The sequence below is a fragment of the Dendrobates tinctorius genome, unplaced genomic scaffold, assembly GCF_039654945.1.
Source record: "Dendrobates tinctorius isolate UK_male_01 unplaced genomic scaffold, ASM3965494v1 ptg000129l, whole genome shotgun sequence".
Classification (NCBI taxonomy): domain Eukaryota; kingdom Metazoa; phylum Chordata; class Amphibia; order Anura; family Dendrobatidae; genus Dendrobates; species Dendrobates tinctorius.
The window spans coordinates 49,941,693-49,963,248 of NW_027361797.1; the positions used below are offsets into that span (position 1 = coordinate 49,941,693).

Genomic DNA, 21,556 nt, shown 5'->3' on the forward strand with positions numbered 1-21,556 from the left:
CTGTCATTACTCAAGGTAGTTTTAACCTAGGGTTACAAATGACCTTTAACATTGAGTAATTTTGTAATATTATTTAGGTTTTTTATTCGAATATTATTTTATTGTATATATATTTGTATTATTTTAGGAAAACCATTCGATACTCACATGCTGATAAACAGTGCAGTTTCCAATGTAATCTGCTCTATTATCTTTGGGAAAAGGTTTGAGTATGATGACCCAACGTTTCACAAATTAATCAAAATGTTAGATGAAAATGCCAAACTGGCCGGTACACCCGCAGTGCTGGTAAGAAAACCTTCAGATCTTATATCTAACCTTTTTAGTGAATTCTCAGAAGAGTAGTTTCAGGGTCACCTTTAGGACTAATTGTAGTGCAATCATGAGCTCAGGCAAATGGACCCAAACTTATCTCTTCGTTCTCACCCAATACCCTCCAGTTGTTTCATTTATGAAATAAAAGTGCCCTGTATAATAGATGATGATGCACAAACCTAGATCCCTAAAATGTTTCCTTACAATTCATGTATAATATCCAATTAGTATTCTGTTTCCCCTTTCTCAAATTTAATGGTTTACTGTACTGGAGCAGACCAGTCCTTCTCAGACACTCACCAGATATATACAGTTGGTACAAGATGAACATAATAGGGAGTTTATGGGAACTGGCCACTTTGCCCATTGGTGCGTAAAAATACCGTAATATTCTACAGCGCTCCTCAGAGACCGCAATTTCTCTTATCAGTTCTTGTTCCCAATGAGGTTCACAACCTAAATCTGTTTCTCATTGACATACACACTAGGACCAATGAGCCTATCCGTATGGTTTTTGCAGTATGGAAAGAAAGTAGAAACCCTAGAGCAGTGTTTCTCAACTCCAGTCCTCAAGACCCACCAACAGGTGAAGTTTTCAGGATATCCTTAGCATTGTACAGGTGATTTCAACACCAGCTCAATCATTAATTCCATCACCTGTGCAATACTATGGAAATCCTGAAAACATGACCTGTTGGTGGGTCTTGAGGGCTGGAGTTGAGAAACACTGCCCTAGAGGAAACTCAGTAAAACCTACAAGGAGAACATACCAACTTAGGTCCCATTTACAAAAGCTTTGCATACAGTATATTTTGTGCTTTTTTATTTGCTTGTTTTATTTGCAGATAGAACACATACCTATTATAGTCTATGACCTTTATCACATATCCAAAGTTATATCTGATTTTGATCCAATTTGTGAATAAAACTCATCCATTTCAGTGAATTTGTGCACTGTCCTTTTTTAACTGACTAATGATGGTAATGGTAATGATGGAATCTTAGGAAACCTGAATCTGTTCTTTTTTTCTCTTATGAGAAAAATGGACAACACACATGAATGGTTGAAAAAAAGATCCACGATGACCAAAAATGGAATACAAATTGGATCCACTACACTGACAAAACTTATGTAGAAAAAAAAACTGAACGGGGCCCATTTCAGAGAATACACTTGGCTGGGTTCTATCCTAGGCTCCTATTGATGTAGGTTGGAGCACTGCTGACTGGCCGAGCAGCTTCCATTATGCACCGTTATTGAACTGGTCTGTACTTTTTGTTGCAAGAAAATCTAAAGAGGAATTGTTGATTTCCACAGCTGTATAACTATTATCCCTTCCTCGGACCACTCCTTGGTCTACATAAGAAAGTACAGCAGAACATACAAGATCTGAAGAATTTTATTTCCCAATGTTCGATGAATCGACGATCGGATTTTGATGCAAATGACATCACAGGATTTATCGATGCATATCTTCTGAAACAGGAACAGGTGCGTTAATATGTTACCTTCATTTTCATTTATGCAGTCAAAAGGGTGTGATAAGAATTATTTTGGGAACATCTGAGGATTTTAATATCTATTTTGTCACGGTTGGTTTAGGCGACATGTGATCTTGTGGCTGAATGAAAAAGTAAGCCGGTAAATGTTGCACTACCACTCCCAGGTGCGGACACTGACAGCTTGGGTCCCCTGTGCAAGAAATGTGTCTGGGCCCCCCTCCTTTTATGGCGACAAAGCTATATATATATATATATATATATATATATATATATATGCATATATATATATATAAGTATCTGTATATATATATGTATATATATGTATATATATACTGTATATGTATATATATGTGTGTGTGTATATATATATATATATATATATATCAACAGTATATATATATATATATATATATATATATATATATCAGATCCAGGTTCTGATATAATGGAATTGATATCCATAGTGAACACTAAGTTCGGAAACTGGATACAGCAGATATCTATACCGTCCTCTTTTGTTAGATGTACAGCTGGTACAGAAAATACTCATACCCCTTTAAATCTTTCTCTCTTTGTTTCGTTGCAGCCATTTGGTAAATTCAAAAAAATTCATTTTTTTCTCATTAATGTACACTCTGCACCCCATCTTGACTGAAAAAAACAGAAATGTAGAAATTTTTGTAAATTTATTAAAAAAGAAAAACTGAAATATCACATGGTCCTAAGTATTCAGACCATTTGCTCAGTATTGAGTGAAAGCACCCTTTTGAGCTAGTCCAGCCATGAGTCGTCTTGGGAATTCTGCAACAAGCTTTTCACACCTGGATTTGGGGATCCTCTGCCATTCTTCCTTGCAGATCCCTTCAAGTTCTGTCAGGTTGAATGGTGAACGTTGGTGGACAGCCATTTTTAGGTCTCTTCAGAGATGCTCAATTGGGTTTAGGTCAAGGCTCTGGCTGAGCCAGTCAAGAATGGTCACAGAGTTGTTCTGAAGCCACTCTTTTGTTATTTTAGCTGTGTGCATAGGGTCATTGTCTTGTTGGAAGGTGAGTCTTTGACAAAGTTTGAGGTCCAGAGCACTCTGGAAGAGTTTTTCATCCAGGATATCTCTCTACCTGGCCGAATTCATGTTTCCTTCAATTGCAACCAGTCATCCTGTCCCTGCAGCTGAAAAACATCCCCAATAGCTTGTTGCTGCCACCACCATATTTCACTGTTGGGATTGTATTGGGCAGGTGATGAGCAGTGCCTGGCTTTCTCCACAGATACCGCTTAGAATGATCACCAAAAAATTCTGTTTTCGTCTCATTACACCAGAGAATCTTATTTCTCATAGTCTGGGAGTCCTTCATGTGTTTTCTTTTTAGCAAACTCTATATGGGCTTTCAAATGTTTGGCACTGAGGAGAGTGTTGTGATTGAGTCACCGGAGGAGGAAAACAAAATATAAGCTAAGTCCAGAAAAACCGAGAGGTTGGTAACTAGCGGATTGCAGACCCCTGATCCTAAACACACAACTAACAGCAGCCGTGGGGGGTTCCTACGGTGATCCTAGACCCTGCGATCACAGCCGGAGGACTAAATAAACCTAAAGAAAGAAAGGGGAAATCTAAACTGCACCAGAGCAGACCCCAAAGCAATAGGCAGCCCCCAACAAGTATTGACGGTGAAAACAGAAGAAAGCACAAACACAGATAGAAAGACAGACTGAGCAAACGATGGGACCCGTACTAACTGGATAGGACAGGACAGAAAAGCTGCTGTCTGCAATCACGCAAAAACCCTGCCAAAAAATCATGCCAACCGACTGATAAGAAAAAGATCCTGAAGTCACTAGACTTCCAAATACCTATATCAGCTCTCAGGTAATTCCTGCAAACAAAGCAAAAAGGGCAAGTGATCAGGGACCAAAAATGGAGTCCAGCCAGTCCTAGTCAGGGTTGGCTGAAAACATGCACTAAGTAAACCAGACAAAATCTCAAGAAACAACAGAAGAGCAAACTTAGCTTTTAGAAGACTGGAACAAACTGGAGGCCAGAGCTCAGAACAGAGAAGTATCACCAGCAACCCAGCAGGGCGTCGGCAGCCTTATATCCACTCAGAAACTCAGGATGTCCAATCACACTCCGCCTGATCTGATGACAAGTCTCTCCCAGCCTGATCAGCCTTAATACCTCCCTTCACCAGCAGAGGGAGCTCATCGGACATCAGAGGTGAAGGAGAAAATGTGCTCATAACAGGAGAGGCTTCCGTCGGGCCACTCTGCCATAAAGGCCCGACTGGAGGAGAGCTGCAGTGATAGTTGACTTTGTGGAACTTTCTCCCATCTCCCTACTGCATCTTTGGAGCTCAGCCACAGTGATCTTGGGGTTCTTCTTTACCTTTCTCACCAAGGCTCTTCTCCCACGATTGCTCAGTTTGGCTGGATGGCCAGGTCTAAGTAGACTTCTGGTGGTCCAAAACTTCTTCCAGTTAAGGATTATGGAGGCCACTGTGCTCTTAGGAACCTTGAGTACTGCAGAAATTCTTTTGTAACCTTGGTGCAGTGCCTCCTCCCGAATCTTGCTGCAAGCTGTAGTGGGATGCAGGAGGATCTTCCTCTTCTGCCAGTTGTCAACTCTGGAAACCCCTGTCCATGCTCCGTACACACTCACAAGAGATGGTGTTGAAATAATTAGCAGGTTTTTTTACAGAAGAATAAATATTGGTAAATTCAGAGGGCATAACAAGGCACAGTAAAGCATATACGTATCATCACACTATCTATGAAAGAGGTTCAAAATGTACTTTGTAGTAGGTTTGAATGTTAATGACAAACAAAGTTGCACTCTGTAGCGCTACAGCATGTAAACTTAAAATATATGAAACTTGAATTTCTTTACTGCTGTAGATAATAAGAGACGTTTAGCACATAATTTGGCCAATTCATGCATGCCCAGCAACCAACGACAATGCGATCCAATTGTGGAGCTAATTTTTATTCCAAGATCTGTTGATTAAACTATACTCTGTTTGATAACCCTTTAAGTAACGCAACTTTCATGACAAAGGCCCTAAAGTAACACTACAGTTAAACAAGTAAGAAATTCTTTTGTGATTTTTCATAGTTTTTCTTACGTAAAAGAAGTGTACTTAAGAAACCTGAGGTACTGTAGAAAAGGGCAGGAAAGCACATTTTCAGAGATGCCTTGCTGTCATTACCTGATGCTCTGTTACAAAAAACTCATGTTGTATTCATATGTAAATTAAACTTACAAGTTCAGTGGTAGGCGTATCAGTGCACTTGCAGTCCTTGACTCCTCTTTGCTTCTCTGCGCCAGCTCTACCCCTGCTTCTTGATCGATTAACAGTAGAGATATGCTCTGCTGCCGGATGTCACCTCTGCTCTCCACTCAGGGGTGGCACCAGCAGAAAGAATCAAGGAGGAACCAAGGACTGCAAGTGCAATGCTACGCCCACTGATGCGCTTGTGAGCCCAATTTGCATATAAATAAAACATGAATTTTGACAAAACAGGGCACCAGATAAGGACAGAATAGGTAAAGTTGGAAATGTATTTCCCCGCACTGTCCTCCAATGTGGGAATACCAGCTGGTGATACCACTTGGTTTGAATTGTGTAACTGCCGCTGGTTTCTCTCTTCTTTTTTTTTTTTTCCTTTATGTGAGGTGGTTTCTAAGAAACAATACTAGAAACATCCAGAGAACAGTTAATCTGGATATTAAGTTGTGTGTTTAAAAATTATGTGTAAATCAGTATCTTTAGTTACTCATTATGTGCTGTTTATGTCATACAGTCATATGTTAAAGTTTGGGCACCCCTATTAATGTTAACCTTTTTTCTTTATAACAATTTTGGTTTTTGCAACAGCTATTTCAGTTTCATATATCTAATAACTGATGGACTCAGTTATATTTCTGGATTCAAATGAGGTTTTTTGTACTAACAGAAAATGTGCAATCTGCATTTAAACAAAATTTGACCAGTGCAAAAGTATGGGCACGCTTATTATTTTCTTGATTTGAACACTCTTAACTACTTTTTACTGACTTCCTGAAGCACTAAATTGGTTTTGTAACCTCATTGAGCTTTGAACTTCATAGCCAGGTGTATCAAATCATGAGAAAAGGTATTTAAGGTGGCCACTTGCAAGTAGTTCTCCTATTTGATTCTCCTATGAAGAGTGACATCATGGGCTCCTCAAAACAACTCTCAAATGATCTGAAATTAAAGATTATTCAACATAGCTTTTCAGGGGAAGGATACAAAAAGTTGTCTCAGAGATTTAACCTGTCAGTTTCCACTGTGAGGAACATAGTAAGGAAATGGAAGAACACAGGTACAGTTCTTGTTAAGCCCAGAAGTGGCAGGCCAAGAAAAATATCAGAAAGGCAGAGAAGAAGAATGGTGAGAACAGTCAAGGACAATCCACAGACCACCTCCAAAGACCTGCAGCATCATCTTGCTGCAGATGGTGTCACTGTACATCGGTCAACAATACAGCGCACTTTGCACAAGGAGAAGCTGTATGGGAGAGTGATGCGAAAGAAGCCGTTTTTGCAAGCACGCTACAAACAGAGTCGCCTGAGGTATGCAAAAGCACATTTGGACAAGCCGGTTACATTTTGAAAGAAGGTCCTGTGGACTGATGAAACAAAGATTGAGCTGTTTGGTCATACAAAAAGGCGTTATGCATGGAGGCTAAAAAAGCACAGCATTCCAAGAAAAACACTTGCTACCCACAGTAAAATTTGGTGGAGGTTCCATCATGCTTTGGGGCTGTATGGCCAATGCCGTCACCGGGAATCTTGTTAAAGTTGAGGGTTGCATGGATTCAACTCAGTATCAGCAGATTCTTGACAATAATGTGCAAGAATCAGTGACGAAATTGAAGTTACGCAGGGGATGGATATTTCAGCAAGACAATGATCCAAAACACCGCTCCAAATCTACTCAGGCATTCATGCAGAGGAACAATTACAATGTTCTGGATTGGCCATCCCAGTCCCCAGACCTGAATATCATTGAACATCTGTGGGATGATTTGAAGCGGGCTGTCCATGCTCGGCGACCATCATACTTAACTGAACTGGAATTGTTTTGTAAACAGGAATGGTCACAAATACCTTCATCCAGGATCCAGGAACTCATTAATAGCTACAGGAAGCGACTAGAGGCTGTTATTTTTGCAAAAGGAGGATCTACGAAATATTAATGTCACTTTTATGTTGAGGTGCCCATACTTTTGCACCGGTCAAATTTTGTTTAAATGCAGATTGCACATTTTCTGTTAGTACAATAAACCTCATTTGAATCCAGAAATATAACTGAGTCAATCAGTTATTAGATATATGAAACTGAAATAGCTGTTGCAAAAAACAAAATTGTTATAAAGAAAAAAGTTAACATTAATAGGGGTGCCCAAACTTTAACATATGACTGTATTTGCTGTTTTTAATTTTTTGCTCTAATCTATTATTTCACAGCCATGATCAGTGACTACTTGCAAGGAGAGTCTGAAATTCAGTGCCAACCTTGGCAGGAACATGTTGCTACTTTGTCCTTCCTCTTTCTTTTTCTGGTAGCTCTCCAGCCTTGATTGACCTCAGGGGAACAGCAGAGTCCATGTTGAGGTGAAAGTAGGTCACAGTCCCCTGTTGCAGAAATTCTTTGCTTAAAGCCCTTTTAACAGCTCCCATGTTCTATGCTAACAATGGGTGCTTTTGTTCTTTAAAAACACAGATAAAGTAACCTCGTCTTGGCCCTTCAAGTTTTGACGGACCTCATGGACGCATCCTCTGCAGGGTCCTAGACCTAACTGACTTTTCTCCACCTTATGTTCTGCCACCTGTTTTCCCTGCTTCAAGGGGGACTAAGTCACTACAGACTGGTCAGTGACTGCTACTTTTAGCTGCTACCAAAATTGTTATGACTATGACATTTTTACTAAGGCACAGGATCTGCAAGATGTAATCAGAACAAATGTTCACTGAATATAAAGCAATTCACATAATGGTTACAGCCTCCCAATGAGGCTACAATCTTGGTAGTTGCACCCAGTATTGAGGCACAGACCTTGGTGGTTACATATCTCCTGACCAATGTTTATGCTGGAGTTTGTTGATGTCTCTTCCATACTGATGCACTTAGTTGTCATATATGGCCTGCTTCAATGATATCACAAATTGCCTTAGCACTTCCCATTCAGACAGCTATAGTCATGAGAACATTTCTGTGACAACCTGTTTCAGGTTAAAAAAATGTTAAGCAAAACGGGAAGGTGCCTACCATATAAGAAACAGAAGAAGGCTATAATTGCCAAGATGCAGCTGATTATAGTAACATGGGGAATATTTGTGTTTTTTACTTTTAGGAGTCAACAAAAGCTCATACATTATTTGATGAAGAAAATCTACTTGTTACTGTCCTGGATCTCTTCAATGCTGGAACTGAAACTACATCTACAACGATCCACTGGGGACTTTTATTGATGATGAAGTATCCGGAGATTCAAAGTAATTCTTACTTTATTTCTAAAAGTTACATAAAACTGTAGGTGAAAAGCCACAGTCTATAAAGACCACCAGATCATGCCTTCATGAAGGCTATCACTTTACCCAGATTTTCTGCTATTTTTTCACTTTTGCATCATATTCCTTATACTGTATAATGGCCGCCTTTTTGGTGACCGAACCTTGTAGAAGTCAATTTTTAAATGCAATTTTACTATTTGTATAAACAAATCAATTAAGTTGAAGTAATTCTAGTATATGTTTTTTTGCATTTATTGCATGTTTTATATTTTCTAATGTTTTAGCATGATGCTACCACCAACCCTAGACAGGGATATGTAATTTTTGATAAAGTGTGACATTTAGATTTCACCGAAAACACCTTTTTTCATAGCCAATAAAAATCCATGTTTTAGCCTCTTCAAGCCTTAGAACTTTGTTATATTAAGGAGTATACCGGGAATTCTTGATGTAATCTCCAGCCGTCCAATAGAGAATGAATGGAGCCGCAGTGCCCATGCTTGATCTTCACTCCATTTAAAGAGAACCTGTCATGTTCCCAAATGCTATTAACCTGCAGATATAAGGTTAATCTGCAGGTTAATAGGATTCCAAAGTAAATTTTTAAGTGCAATTTTGGGTGGTTCTCTCAAATAGGTTTCACTATTATTTTTTATCCAATTGTCAAATAAGTTAAAGTAATTCTAGTATAGATTTTTTTGCATTTATTATTTTGTATTTTCCAATGTTTTAGCACGATGCTGCCACCCACCCTAGACAAAGGGGACATGTGATTTTTGGTGGAGTATGACATTTAGATTTAAACTAAAATAACTTTTTTCATATCTAATAAAAGTCCATGTTTTAGTCTAATCAAACTTTAGAACTTTCTTACACGAAGTAGTATACTGAAATTCTAGATATAATCTCCAACAGTCCAACAAAGAATGAATGGAGTGGCAGTGCCCATGCTTGATCCCGGCTCCATTTAAAGAGAACCTTTTATGTTCACAAATGCTATTAATCTGCAGATATAAGGTTAATCTGAAGGTTAATTGATCTCCAAAGCTGACCGGCCGCTGCACTGAAAGCTCTTCTACTGGGAGGAAAAGAAGTTTATTCCTCTCAGCAGCCTCTGGCTTTCAGTCATAGAGTCGCATCCTATAATCTGTTAAGTAAATGCATTGGTATTGTTGTGCTATTGCAAAATGTAGCAAAATATATTTTCTTTTGCTTTATAGAGAAGGTACAGGAGGAAATTAAAACACATATTAAACCAGGACAGCTGCCGACAGCTGAAGATCGGAAGAAAATGCCTTATACTGATGCAGTAATACATGAAATACAAAGGTTTGGCAATATTGTGCCATTGAACCTGTCACACTCAACTCCAACTGATGTGTATTTGCGGGGTTACCTTATCCCAAAAGTGAGTTTATACATAAAAAAAAGCCCTTAAACTCAAGTACTGCCTGTGTTTACTTATTAGTATAAAGTACTGCTATGGGGTCTAAAGCCACCCCAATAATCTCATTTTTTTTTTAAATGAAATGTATGTAATAAATAAAAGATATCTGTTTTTTTATTGTTCACAGGGTACAGAGGTTATTCCATCCCTGACATCAGTACTCTATGACAAGACTCAGTGGAAAACTCCCAATGATTTCAATCCCAATCACTTCTTGGATGAAAATGGGAAATTTGTCCGACATGATGCATTTATGCCGTTCTCAGCAGGTAAGTAATGAGGATCATTTAGATGAAAAAAATAAATAATTTTACATGTCACTCAACTGACAAAACACTGCATAACAGAATGACTATATTTTACCAGGAATAATATGTTTTCTAAATCTCATATTTTTCCTTCAAAAAGTTAAAAAATGTTCTATGATCTTTTTAAGATGTTCAGCATATGCATGAACACGTTGTAATTTTTTTTGCAATATACCCTAGCATAATAATAATAATAGTAGTAATAATTTCATTTATATAGCGCCAACATTTTCTGCAGCACTTTACAATTATGCGGGGACGTGTACAGATAATAAAAACAATACAAAGTAACACATAGTTCAACAGTTACAGGAGGAGTGAGGGCCTTGCTAGCAAGTTTACAATGAGGAGATAGAGGGGACACAATAGGTAGAACGTGCTTGTTATGTATGATCCAGCCATCATTATAATAAATAAGGCTTTTCATATAAAGCTGAACGATCCAGTCATCAGCCAGTATCTGTTTACGTGCAGTTACTAAGTGCTATTGGGTGTATGGAGGATATGGAGACAGCTGAATAGTAGGGAGCAGATTATGATTAACATTTAGAAGGAGGGAACAGGGGAGAGTTAGGTTGGTGAGTTGAGGTGATAGGCCTGTCTAGAGAGATTTTCTTTTACAGCATGTTTAAAAATATGGGGGCTAGATATTAGTCGAATTGTTTAGGGTAGCGCATTCAAGAACACTGTTGCAGCATGAGAGAAGTCTTGGAAATGGAGGTGCAAGGTTTGGATTATGGCGAATGTTAGCCTTAGATCAGTTGCAAAACGGAGGGCAAGGGTAGGGTGATAGACAGAAATGAGTGATGAGATGAAGGGTGGTGCAGAACTGTGGAGAGTTTTGAGGGGAAGAGAATTAAGTTTTTATTGTACTCTGTGGAGAATGGGTAAATAGTGCACAAGGTGGAGGCATTGTTGAAGTGGCTGGATCGAAATATGACCCTGGCTGTCACATTCAGGATGGATTATAGAGGAGAAAATTTAGTTAGGGGAGACCAATCAGCACAGAGTTGCAGTAGTCCAGAGGAGAATGAATACGAGTGACAGTAAGTGTTTTTGCCGTTTCAGTGGTGAGGAAAGGTCAAATTATAGAGATGTTTTTAAGATACACGTACCATTAGCGAGTGATTGAATATAGTGGATAAAGGAAAGTTCTGTGTTAAATATGACAGCGAGTACATTTCCCAAAATCTTCATTGTGTTTTTGTTCACCTGGGGCAACAATTCAGTTTGCTTCTCTGACCCCTTGATAAAATACCATGACCAAGGCAGAGTTGTTTGACTGAGATCCCCCAAACATATAAAAGAGTAGGAACCGGTGGTTAAAAATGTCATGACTCATGATATGTTGCTTGGTCATGCTCTCAGGTACTTTAGCTCATGAAGATCAACATTCATTTTTAAATAGCATAGCCATATCTGGGGCAAAGAAAGGGAGCAAAGTCAAACTTTTCATCCCTTTTCAAGAACTTGCTCTTCAATTGGCATCCTTGTGGAGGATGAAGTATTGTCATAATATTCTTTGTAAGCTGGGGCATGGTCTAGATATGAAACATCTTGGAGTCATGAGCAAGAAACATTCAGTCAACAATGCTTTCCAGGGGGTTCTAGTAAACTTATGTGACTTCGTGGAGGTTTCTTTTTTTTACAGGCTTGTAGTCATTTAGAGAAAGTTAGAAAGTCTGAATTATGTCTAATTTATTTAATTACTACAAGTGTTAGAGTCAAAATCTACTTTCAACATGATATTGTTAACTCACTTATCTCATTTCTGCAGGAAGAAGAGCTTGCGCTGGGGAAAGTTTGGCCAAGATGGAACTTTTTCTGTTTTTTACTGGACTTCTTCAAGCATTTACTCTCTATCCGCCTCCAGGAGTTTCCAGAGAAGACCTCAGTCTCAAGCCTCGTGTTGGATTCACATTAGTCCCCACATCATACATGACTTGTGCAAAGCCAAATGATTAGTTTGGTGTGAAACAGAGACAACACAGAGACTGATGTTTTTGCTTGATTATATTTTAATATATTTAATGTTGCTCTTTCTTTTAAAGCTCCCAAACCTTAGAAGAGTAAATCTTTCAATGATCTCCTATTATCTTAATGGTCGATTTAAACTAATGAAATCTTGTTTAGTTTTAGTAAACGCTTATAGGATTTTTTTAGATTAGGGGTATCTTCTGGCAAAAATCTAAATGTTTATGTGCTGTAACTGCGCATAGTTTATATTTTGTAAGATTTTTTTTTTTTGCTTTTTCCTGACTTTTTTTCTGGGACACAAAATAGAACTTTTAGGATCCCCATACACATTAGGTTAAAGTTGGACAAACATATAATCCTTAAAGGGGTCTTCGTTACCGTAAAATGATGTCAGGAGATAAAAAGTATGGTCATAATCAAGGTAAATGCTGTAAGCCCTTCTCGTCTGTTTCCATTAAAAAGTTAAACACCAAACATACAGTACATATATTTTGGGACAACAGGAGAGATAGTTGTTGGTCGATTGAGTGTTGTCTGACCTTTTTCTAGGTTTATCGGCACTTGTAGATCACTAATCAGGGTCTTTGGGCCGTTCTCCATTTGCATAATAATGCAAATATTCAGGAAAGTGAAGTCCTGCAAATGGTCATTATACCCAATGGCATAAGACATAAGACAGAGAAAAGTTCTCTAACGTGCCTCCAGCTATAGGAACATATTGTAATTGCTGCTGTTATTATTGCTCAAACATGCAGGGCAATAATGTAGATATATAGAAATGTATCTCCTCATATCAGAATATTATTGTATGTAAAAAATAATAATACTATTAAGGTCTATAGCTAGAGAAAATTCTCTTATACATTATAGTTGAATCCTGGGAAAGACATTACTAAAAAATTAATTATTTAAAGGGAGTCTATCAGCCCAAACTGACATTATAAAGTAAGCATATATCTTTGTAAAGGATATAACCCCTATAAAAAAAATCAAACATTTAATGTTCTAATAGCTGCTTCTGTTCTGTAGAACCTAAAGCATAAGCAATTGGGGGGCTTACTGAACCATTACACCCACTAGTTTTGCATGCTCCTGTTACTGGTGATCAATAGCGCTGGCTGCATTGTCTGCAGTGAAAGCTCAAGAAAGCCTGTGCTGTAATTCAGCAGTAACAGAGGTGGGAGCATATGTAAGGTTAGTTTCATACTAGCGTTTGGCAGGGCTGCGGATGGCAGCCTAATTCCTTCTTGCTGCCTCCGTTAAATGCTGCCCACTGCCGCACCTCTTCATTTTGCTCCGCCTACATCTGCATGCGTCCTGCGTACCCTATCTTTAACATTGGGTGCGCAGGCCATGCAATGTATGGTGATGCTGTCGCATCCGCAAGCATCGTTTTGATGCATCAGCCGACCGCAACAAAATGCAGCTTGCTGCGTTGGGCGCAGCTTAGCGCAGCATCAAAACGATGCATGCTGATGCGTTAACATACATCCGCATGGCCTTTGTACCCATTGTTAAAGATAGGGTACGCAGGACGCATGCAGATGTAGGCAAAGCTAAAGGAAGAGGTGCGGCAGTGGGCGGGGCTTAGCGGAGGAAGAAAGGAAGAAGTAGGCTGCCATCCGCAGCGCTGCAAAACGCTAGTGTGAATTCAGCCTAAAGCAGGTAAACGGATGCAGTAACGCAGAGGCACAGATCAAGGGTTAACAAGAGTGCGGTTTAATTAACAATAATGAACTCCTCGCAGGGAGATAACAGGAAGGGGGAAACAGGTTAAACTGTGTAATTGTGGTTCAACACAACAGTCTTTCTATCAACTTTAACTTATTTTGACTCCGCTGTCAATTATTTGCTTGCAGTCCGATGGATGATGGGTTGCCAGCAGAGGCCGACACTGCGTCTTCAGGCTTCCCCGCCCAACACACAGTCTCATTTCTGGCGGCAGCGGGTAGTCACTGGTTTTGCCCTTTGAGACCCTAGTCCACTGAACTGCAGAGCTGAAGTGTGAAGCTCTGTACAAGTTTCTGCTCGGCGTGTGCTCCCCTGCGCACTCACCGATAACTGGATGCACGCACCCCGGTGTTTCACTTGGCGCTCGCCCCTCAATACACCCGTGGGTACCTGAATACCCACACCGCACTGCTTCACTCGGGGCGCGTCTCTCTGTGCACCCACTAGTAGCTGGGAGTCCTCCTTGAACCCTTACCGGATCTCTGCTCTGCGCTTCAACTTGCTACGCAGTGCGCAGCTGGTCCCTAGTCTCTATTCCCTCCGGTAGCAACTCTCTGCCTTTTCCTGTGTTCGACTCTCCTTCTTCCCCTTGCTTACCACGCCCCTTCTCTCAAGGTCGTGGGTCCTGCCCGGCTCCCATTTCCTTCCCCCTGCAACACTGGACGTGGCCTCGGCAGTTCCGGACCCCATGTCTCATAGGTACCCACAGACTGCTCTTCTTCCTTACGCATATAAAACCAGTGGGTGGAATGGTGAACTTGGCCTCTTGACCAAGCCACTGGTGCACTAGTCTAATCCTTGTATGTGATTGAACTTTACCACTCTATCACAACACTTGTTGCGGTAGCCTACAAGGGACATTCACAGGTTTTTGTTGTGAGTTCATTTTTCCCTTCACCATTGAGGTCTGATGAACTCCCTCCTCTGGTGAAGGAAGGTAGTGAGGCTGATTACCAAACACATGGGCAGCTAGATGATAACTGGGTGGCTGGAATTGAGGACTGGATATAAGGCTGCCGACGCCCTTCTTCCTGGCTGGTGATTTTCCTGCTGGATGCTTGGAGACCAGTCTGATTCCTGCATCTCAAAGCTAAGTTTTTCTGCTCTGCTTTGTACTCTTCAGTTTGGTTTTTGTTTTGCCTTGTTTTTTGGGAGTTCTGCCATCCCCGGCCGGGGGTGAGCTGAACTCCATTTTTGTCTCTGATCTGTTGATATTTTGCTCTGTCTTCAGAATATACCTGAGTGCTGATATAGTCTTTTGAAGCCTAGCGACTTCAGGGCCTGTTTTTCCTATCAGTCGGTTGGCTCATTTTGATAGGGTTTTTGCGGATGGCAGACAGCAGCTTTCCTATCCTGTCCTATGTAGTTAGCTTGGGCCCCATCATTTTCTCAAACTATCTTTCTATCTGTGTTAGTGTTTTCAACTTGCTTCACCGTCATTATATGTTGGGGGCTGCCTTTTGCTTTGGGGTCTGCTCTGGGGCAGTTTAGTTTTTACCCTTTCTGTCTTTAGGCTATATAGTTCTCCGGCTGTGATCGAGGGGTCTAGGGCACTGTAGGAACCCCCCACGGCTACTGCTAGTTGTTGTGGATAGGTTCAGGGGTCTGCAATCCGATAGCTGCCAACCTCTCTGGTTTTTCTGGACTTAGCTGGTATTTTGTTTTTTCCTCCTTCGGTGACTCATCATAACAGAATCACCAGCCATACCGCAGATCCTAGGGTACTCAATAGCAGGAGAGAATTGTAAGAAAAAAAAAAAAAAAACAGGAAAAAAAGTGTCAGAATTTTTTTTTTTTTTTTTTTTATGTGCATATTTTTTCCTCTATATCTCTGAGGCCGTAGGAGGAATTTTTCTCTCAATGGAGATGAAGCAATTGTCTGATCATGTGGAGCAGCTCGCTGCTGAAGTGCGGGGAATTTCCGCATATCTCGCTCATTCACATGCTGCTGAACCAAAGATTCCTACTCCTGATGTATTTTTGGGGGATCGGTCTAAATTCTTGAATTTCTAGAATAATTGTAAATTATTTTTTGCCTTGAAGCCTAACTCGTCGGGGAACTCCGTGCAGCAGGTTAAAATTGTCATCTCTTTGCTGCGCGGCGATCCCCAGGATTGGGCGTTTTCTTTGAAACCTGATGATCCTATTCTGAATAATGTGAACGCATTTTTTCAAGCCTTGGGGTTGTTGTATGATGAACCTAATGCTATTGATCAGGCTGAAAAGACCCTGTTGGCATTAAGCCAGGGTCGGGATTTGGCAGAGTTGTACTGTCAAAAATTCCAAAAGTGGGCGGTCCTTACTACCTGGAATGATGGTGCCTTGGCAGCCCTCTTTCGGAAGGGTTTGTCAGAAACTGTAAAAGATACTTTGGTGGGATTTCCTGTTCCCTCTGGTCTTGACGATTCTATGTCATTAGCCATTCAGGTGGATCGGCGTTTACATGAATGCAAAACTACACGAGAGATGTTGCCACCTGTTGAACAAATGTCTGAACCTATGCAATGTGATAGAGTTTTGTCTAGGGCGCAACGTCAGGAGTTCAGATGGCATAATAAGCTGTGTTTTTTTTGTGGAGATGCCTCGCATATTATTTCTGTCTGCCCTAAACGAGAGAAACGTTGTGCACACACGTTTTCTGTGGGTGGTGTTCAACCCAAGTTTCTTCTGGAAATTACTCTGATCTGCTCCCTGTCCACATTTTCCGCCAAGGCTTTTGTGGATTCAGGAGCAGCTCTTAACCTAATGGACTTGGATTTTGCTAAACGTTGTGGATTTCCTATGACACCTCTGCGGACGCCTATCCCTTTGAGGGGTATTGATGCTACTCCTTTGGCGAAGAATAAACCTCAGTTTTGGACCCAGGTGGTAATGCGGGTCGCCCCAGACTATCAAGAAAATTGCAGATTTTTGGTGTTGCATAATTTGCATGATACCATTGTTCTGGGGTTTCCCTGGTTGCAAATTCATAATCCAGTTCTGGATTGGAAATCTTTGTCTGTGGTGAGTTGGGGTTGTCGGTGTGCCCTTAGTGATGCTCCTGTTTTCTCCACCTCTCCCCAGTCGCATGATGTTCCTGACTATTTGGCTGACTTTTATGATGTATTTAGTGAGAATGAGTCTGCGTCTTTGTCTCCTCATAGGAGTTATGACTGTGCAATTGAGCTGAACCCGGGGTGTAAATTCCCCAAGGGTTGGCTTTTCAATTTATCTGTACCCGAGCACGAGGCTATGTGATCCTATATTAAGGAGGCATTGGAGAAGGGTCATATTAGACCATCCTCTTCACCCTTAGGTGCTGTTTTTTTTTTTGTGGCTAAAAAGGATGGTTCATTAAGGCCTTTTACTGACTATCGTGCCCTCAACAAAATTATTGTTAAATATCAGTATCTGTTACCCCTGATTTCTGATCTATTCTCCAGAGTTAAAGGTGCTTGCTGGTTTACCAAGCTTGACCTCAGGGGGGCGTATAATCTTATTCGCATTAAGCATGGGGATGAATGGAAGACGGCGTTTAATACTCCGGAGGGACATTTTGAGTACCTGGTGATGCCTTTTGGGCTCACTAATGCCCCTTCTGTCTTCCAGTGCTTCATGAACGATATATTCCGAGACTTTGTGGATAAATTTTTGATTATCTATCTGGATGATATTTTGATCTTCTCCAAGAATTGGGACTCTCATGTGGAACATGTTCGGACTGTGTTCCGGATTTTGAGGGAGAATTCCCTGTATGTCAAGGGATCAAAATGCCTTTTTGGGGTACAGAGGATTTCATTTTTGGGATTTATTTTGTCTCCGTCAACTATTGAAATGGACCCGGCCAAGGTACAGGCCATTTATGATTGGGTTCAGCCCACTTCTTTGAAGGCCCTCCAGAAGTTTTTGGGTTTTGCTAATTTTTATCGGAAATTTATAGCTAATTTTTCTGGTATTGCCAAGCCATTGACGGATTTGACTAGGAAGGGTGCTGATGTGCTGAATTGGTCTCCAGAGGCTGTTGCTTCCTTTCAGGAGCTGAAGCGAAGATTCACTTCTGCTCCGGTTTTGCGGCAACCTGATGTCTCACTCCCGTTTCAGGTGGAGATGGACGCTTCTGAGATTGGTGCAGGAGCGTTGTTGTCCCAAAAAGATCCTGTGACATCTAAAATGAATCCTTGTGCTTTCTTTTCCCGAAAGTTCTCCCCATCCGAACGTAACTATGATGTGGGGAATCGGGAACTGTTGGCCATGAAATGGACATTTGAGGAGTGGAGACATTGGTTGGAGGGAGCCAAACACCAAGTCGTGGTCCTTACTGACCACAAGAATTTGATTTACCTTGAGTCGGCCAATCGCTTGCATCCTAGACAGGCTAGGTGGGCCTTGTTTTTCACACGTTTTGATTTTGTGGTCTCTTTTCTTCCGGGCACTAAGAATGTCAAGGCAGACGCCCTCTCTAGGAGTTTCCTTGCTGATTCTCCTGTTGTGACTAAGCCTGCTACCATCTTAGGCGAGGGGGTAGTTCTTTCTGCCATCTCGCCCGATTTGAGATGTGCACTGGAAGAGTTTCAGGAGGACAAACCTGAGCGTTGTCCCAGTGGAAAGTTGTATGTTCCTGACCAGTGGAGGAAGAGAGTGATGTCTGAAGTTCATTGCTCTGCATTGGCTGGTCATCCAGGTATTTTTGGTACTAGAGATCTGGTGAGTCGGTCTTTTTGGTGGCCCTCCTTGTCTCATGATGTCAGGAATTTTGTGCAGTCCTGTGGGACTTGCTCCCGGTCTAAACCTTGTTCTCGCTCTAGTGGCTTGTTGATGCCTTTGCCGGTGCCCAGGAGGCCATGGACCCATATTTCAATGGATTTTATCTCTGATATGCCTCTCTCTCAGAGAATGACTGTTATTTGGGTGATTTGTGATAGATTCTCTAAGATGGTCCATCTTGTACCACTCCCTAAGTTGCCATCTTCATCTGAGTTGGTGCCCTTGTTTTTGCAACAGGTGGTTCGCTTGCACGGGATTCCTGAGAACATTGTATCTGACAGAGGAGTTCAGTTTGTGTCTAGATTTTGGAGGACTTTCTGTTCCAAGCTGGGAATTCAGTTGTCCTTCTCCTCTGCGTTTCACCCTCAGACCAATGGGCAGACGGAGAGAACAAACCAGACTTTGGAGTCGTATTTGAGATGTTTTATTTCTGCCGATCAGGATTATTGGGTGTCATTTTTGCCCTTGGCCGAATTTGCTTTAAATAATAGAGCTAGTTCTGCCACTTTGATGTCACCTTTTTTTTGTAACTTTGGTTTTCACCCTCGATTTTCTTCAGGGCAGGTGGAGCCTTCTGCCTGCCCAGGTGTTGACACTGTGGTGGAGAGAATGCACCAGATCTGAGACCAAGTAGTGGATAAGTTGTCTCTCTCCCAGGAAAAGGCCCAGCGGTTTTCCAACCGGCGTAGGACCGTTGGTCCCCAGTTTAAGGTGGGTGATATGGTTTGGTTGTCATCAAAAAATATCGCTATGAAGGTGGCTTCTCCTAAGTTTAAGCCTAGATTTATTGGACCTTACAAGATTTTGGAGATTATTAATCCGGTCTCTTTTCGGTTGGCTCTTCCTGTCACATTTAAAATTCATAATGTGTTTCATAAGTCCTTGTTGAAGAGGTTTGTTGAACCAGTAGTTCCTGTGGTGGCACCTCCTGACCCTATATTGGTTGAAGGTAACATGGAATATGAGGTAGAGAAGATACTGGATTCCCGTCTGGCTAGACGGAGACTCCAGTATTTGGTTAAGTGTAAGGGTTATGGTCAGGAGGATAATTCCTGGGTCTCTGCCTCTGATATTCATGCCGAAAGATTGGTGCGTGCCTTTCATCGGGCTCACCCGGATCGCCCTGGTGGCATGGATGAGGGTTCGGTGACCCCTCCTCAAGGGGGAGGTACTGTTGTGAGTTCATTTTTCCCTTCACTATTGAGGTCTGATGAACTCCCTCCTCTGGTGAAGGAAGGTAGTGAGGCTGATTACCAAACACATGGGCAGCTAGATGACTGGGTGGCTGGAATTGAGGACTGGATATAAGGCTGCCGACGCCCTTCTTCCTGGCTGGTGATTTTCCTGCTGGATGCTTGGAGACCAGTCTGATTCCTGCATCTCAAAGCTAAGTTTTTCTGCTCTGCTTTGTACTCTTCAGTTTGGTTTTTGTTTTGCCTTGTTTTTTGGGAGTTCTGCCATCCCCGGCCGGGGGTGAGCTGAACTCCATTTTTGTCTCTGATCTGTTGATATTTTGCTCTGTCTTCAGAATATACCTGAGTGCTGATATAGTCTTTTGAAGCCTAGTGACTTCAGGGCCTGTTTTTCCTATCAGTCGGTTGGCTCATTTTGATAGGGTTTTTGCGGATGGCAGACAGCAGCTTTCCTATCCTGTCCTATGTAGTTAGCTTGGGCCCCATCATTTTCTCAAACTATCTTTCTATCTGTGTTAGTGTTTTCATCTTGCTTCACCGTCATTATACAGTGGGGCAAAAAAGTATTTAGTCAGTCAGCAATAGTGCAAGTTCCACCACTTAAAAAGATGAGAGGCGTCTGTAATTTACATCATAGGTAGACCTCAACTTTGGGAGACAAACTGAGAAAAAAAAATCCAGAAAATCACATTGTCTGTTTTTTTTTCATTTTATTTGCATATTATGGTGGAAAATAAGTATTTGGTCAGAAACAAAATTTCATCTCAATACTTTGTGATATATCCTTTGTTGGCAATGACAGAGGTCAAACGTTTTCTGTAAGTCTTCACAAGGTTGCCACACACTGTTGTTGTATGTTGGCCAATTCCTCCATGCAGATCTCCTCTAGAGCAGTGATGTTTTTGGCTTTTCGCTTGGCAACACGGACTTTCAACTCCCTCCAAAGGTTTTCTATAGGGTTGAGATCTGGAGACTGGCTAGGCCACTCCAGGACCTTGAAATGCTTCTTATGAAGCCACTCCTTCGTTGCCCTGGCGGTGTGCTTTGGATCATTGTCATGTTGAAAGACCCAGCCACGTTTCATCATCAATGCCCTTGCTGATGGAAGGAGGTTTGCACTCAAAATCTCACGATACATGGCCCCATTCATTCTTTCATGTACCCGGATCAGTCGTCCTGGCCCCTTTGCAGAGAAAGAGCCCCAAAGCATGATGTTTCCACCACCATGCTTTACAGTAGGTATGGTGTTTGATGGATGCAACTCAGTATTCTTTTTCCTCCAAACACGACAAGTTGTGTTTCTACCAAACAGTTCCAGTTTGGTTTCATCAGACCATAGGACATTCTCCCAAAACTCCTCTGGATCATCCAAATGCTCTCTAGCAAACTTCAGACGGGCCCGGACATGTACAGGCTTAAGCAGTGGGACACGTCTGGCACTGCAGGATCTGAGTCCATGGTGGCGTAGTGTGTTACTTATGGTAGGCCTTGTTACATTGGTCCCAGCTCTCTGCAGTTCATTCACTAGGTCCCCCCGCGTGGTTCTGGGATTTTTGCTCACCGTTCTTGTGATCATTCTGACCCCACGGGGTGGGATTTTGCGTGGAGCACCAGATCGAGGGAGATTATCAGTGGTCTTGTATGTCTTCCATCTTCTAATTATTGCTCCCACAGTTGAATTCTTCACTCCAAGCTGGTTGGCTATTGCAGATTCAGTCTTCCCAGCCTGGTGCAGGGCTACAATTTTGTTTCTGGTGTCCTTTGACAGCTCTTTGGTCTTCACCATAGTGGAGTTTGGAGTCAGACT

The 21,556-nt window shown here is 41.5% G+C and overlaps 1 protein-coding gene across 1 annotated transcript in view; it reads left to right on the top strand.

The window, feature by feature from the left end:
- Positions 1 to 21,556, top strand: part of LOC141047807 (cytochrome P450 2K1-like) — a 115,952-nt gene that overhangs the window by 37,642 nt on the left and 56,754 nt on the right. Inside the window, exon 4 of the mRNA XM_073543125.1 lies at positions 128 to 288. Within this exon, the coding sequence (XP_073399226.1) occupies positions 128 to 288 (161 nt within the window). The remainder of the gene's footprint in view (positions 1 to 127; positions 289 to 21,556) is intronic.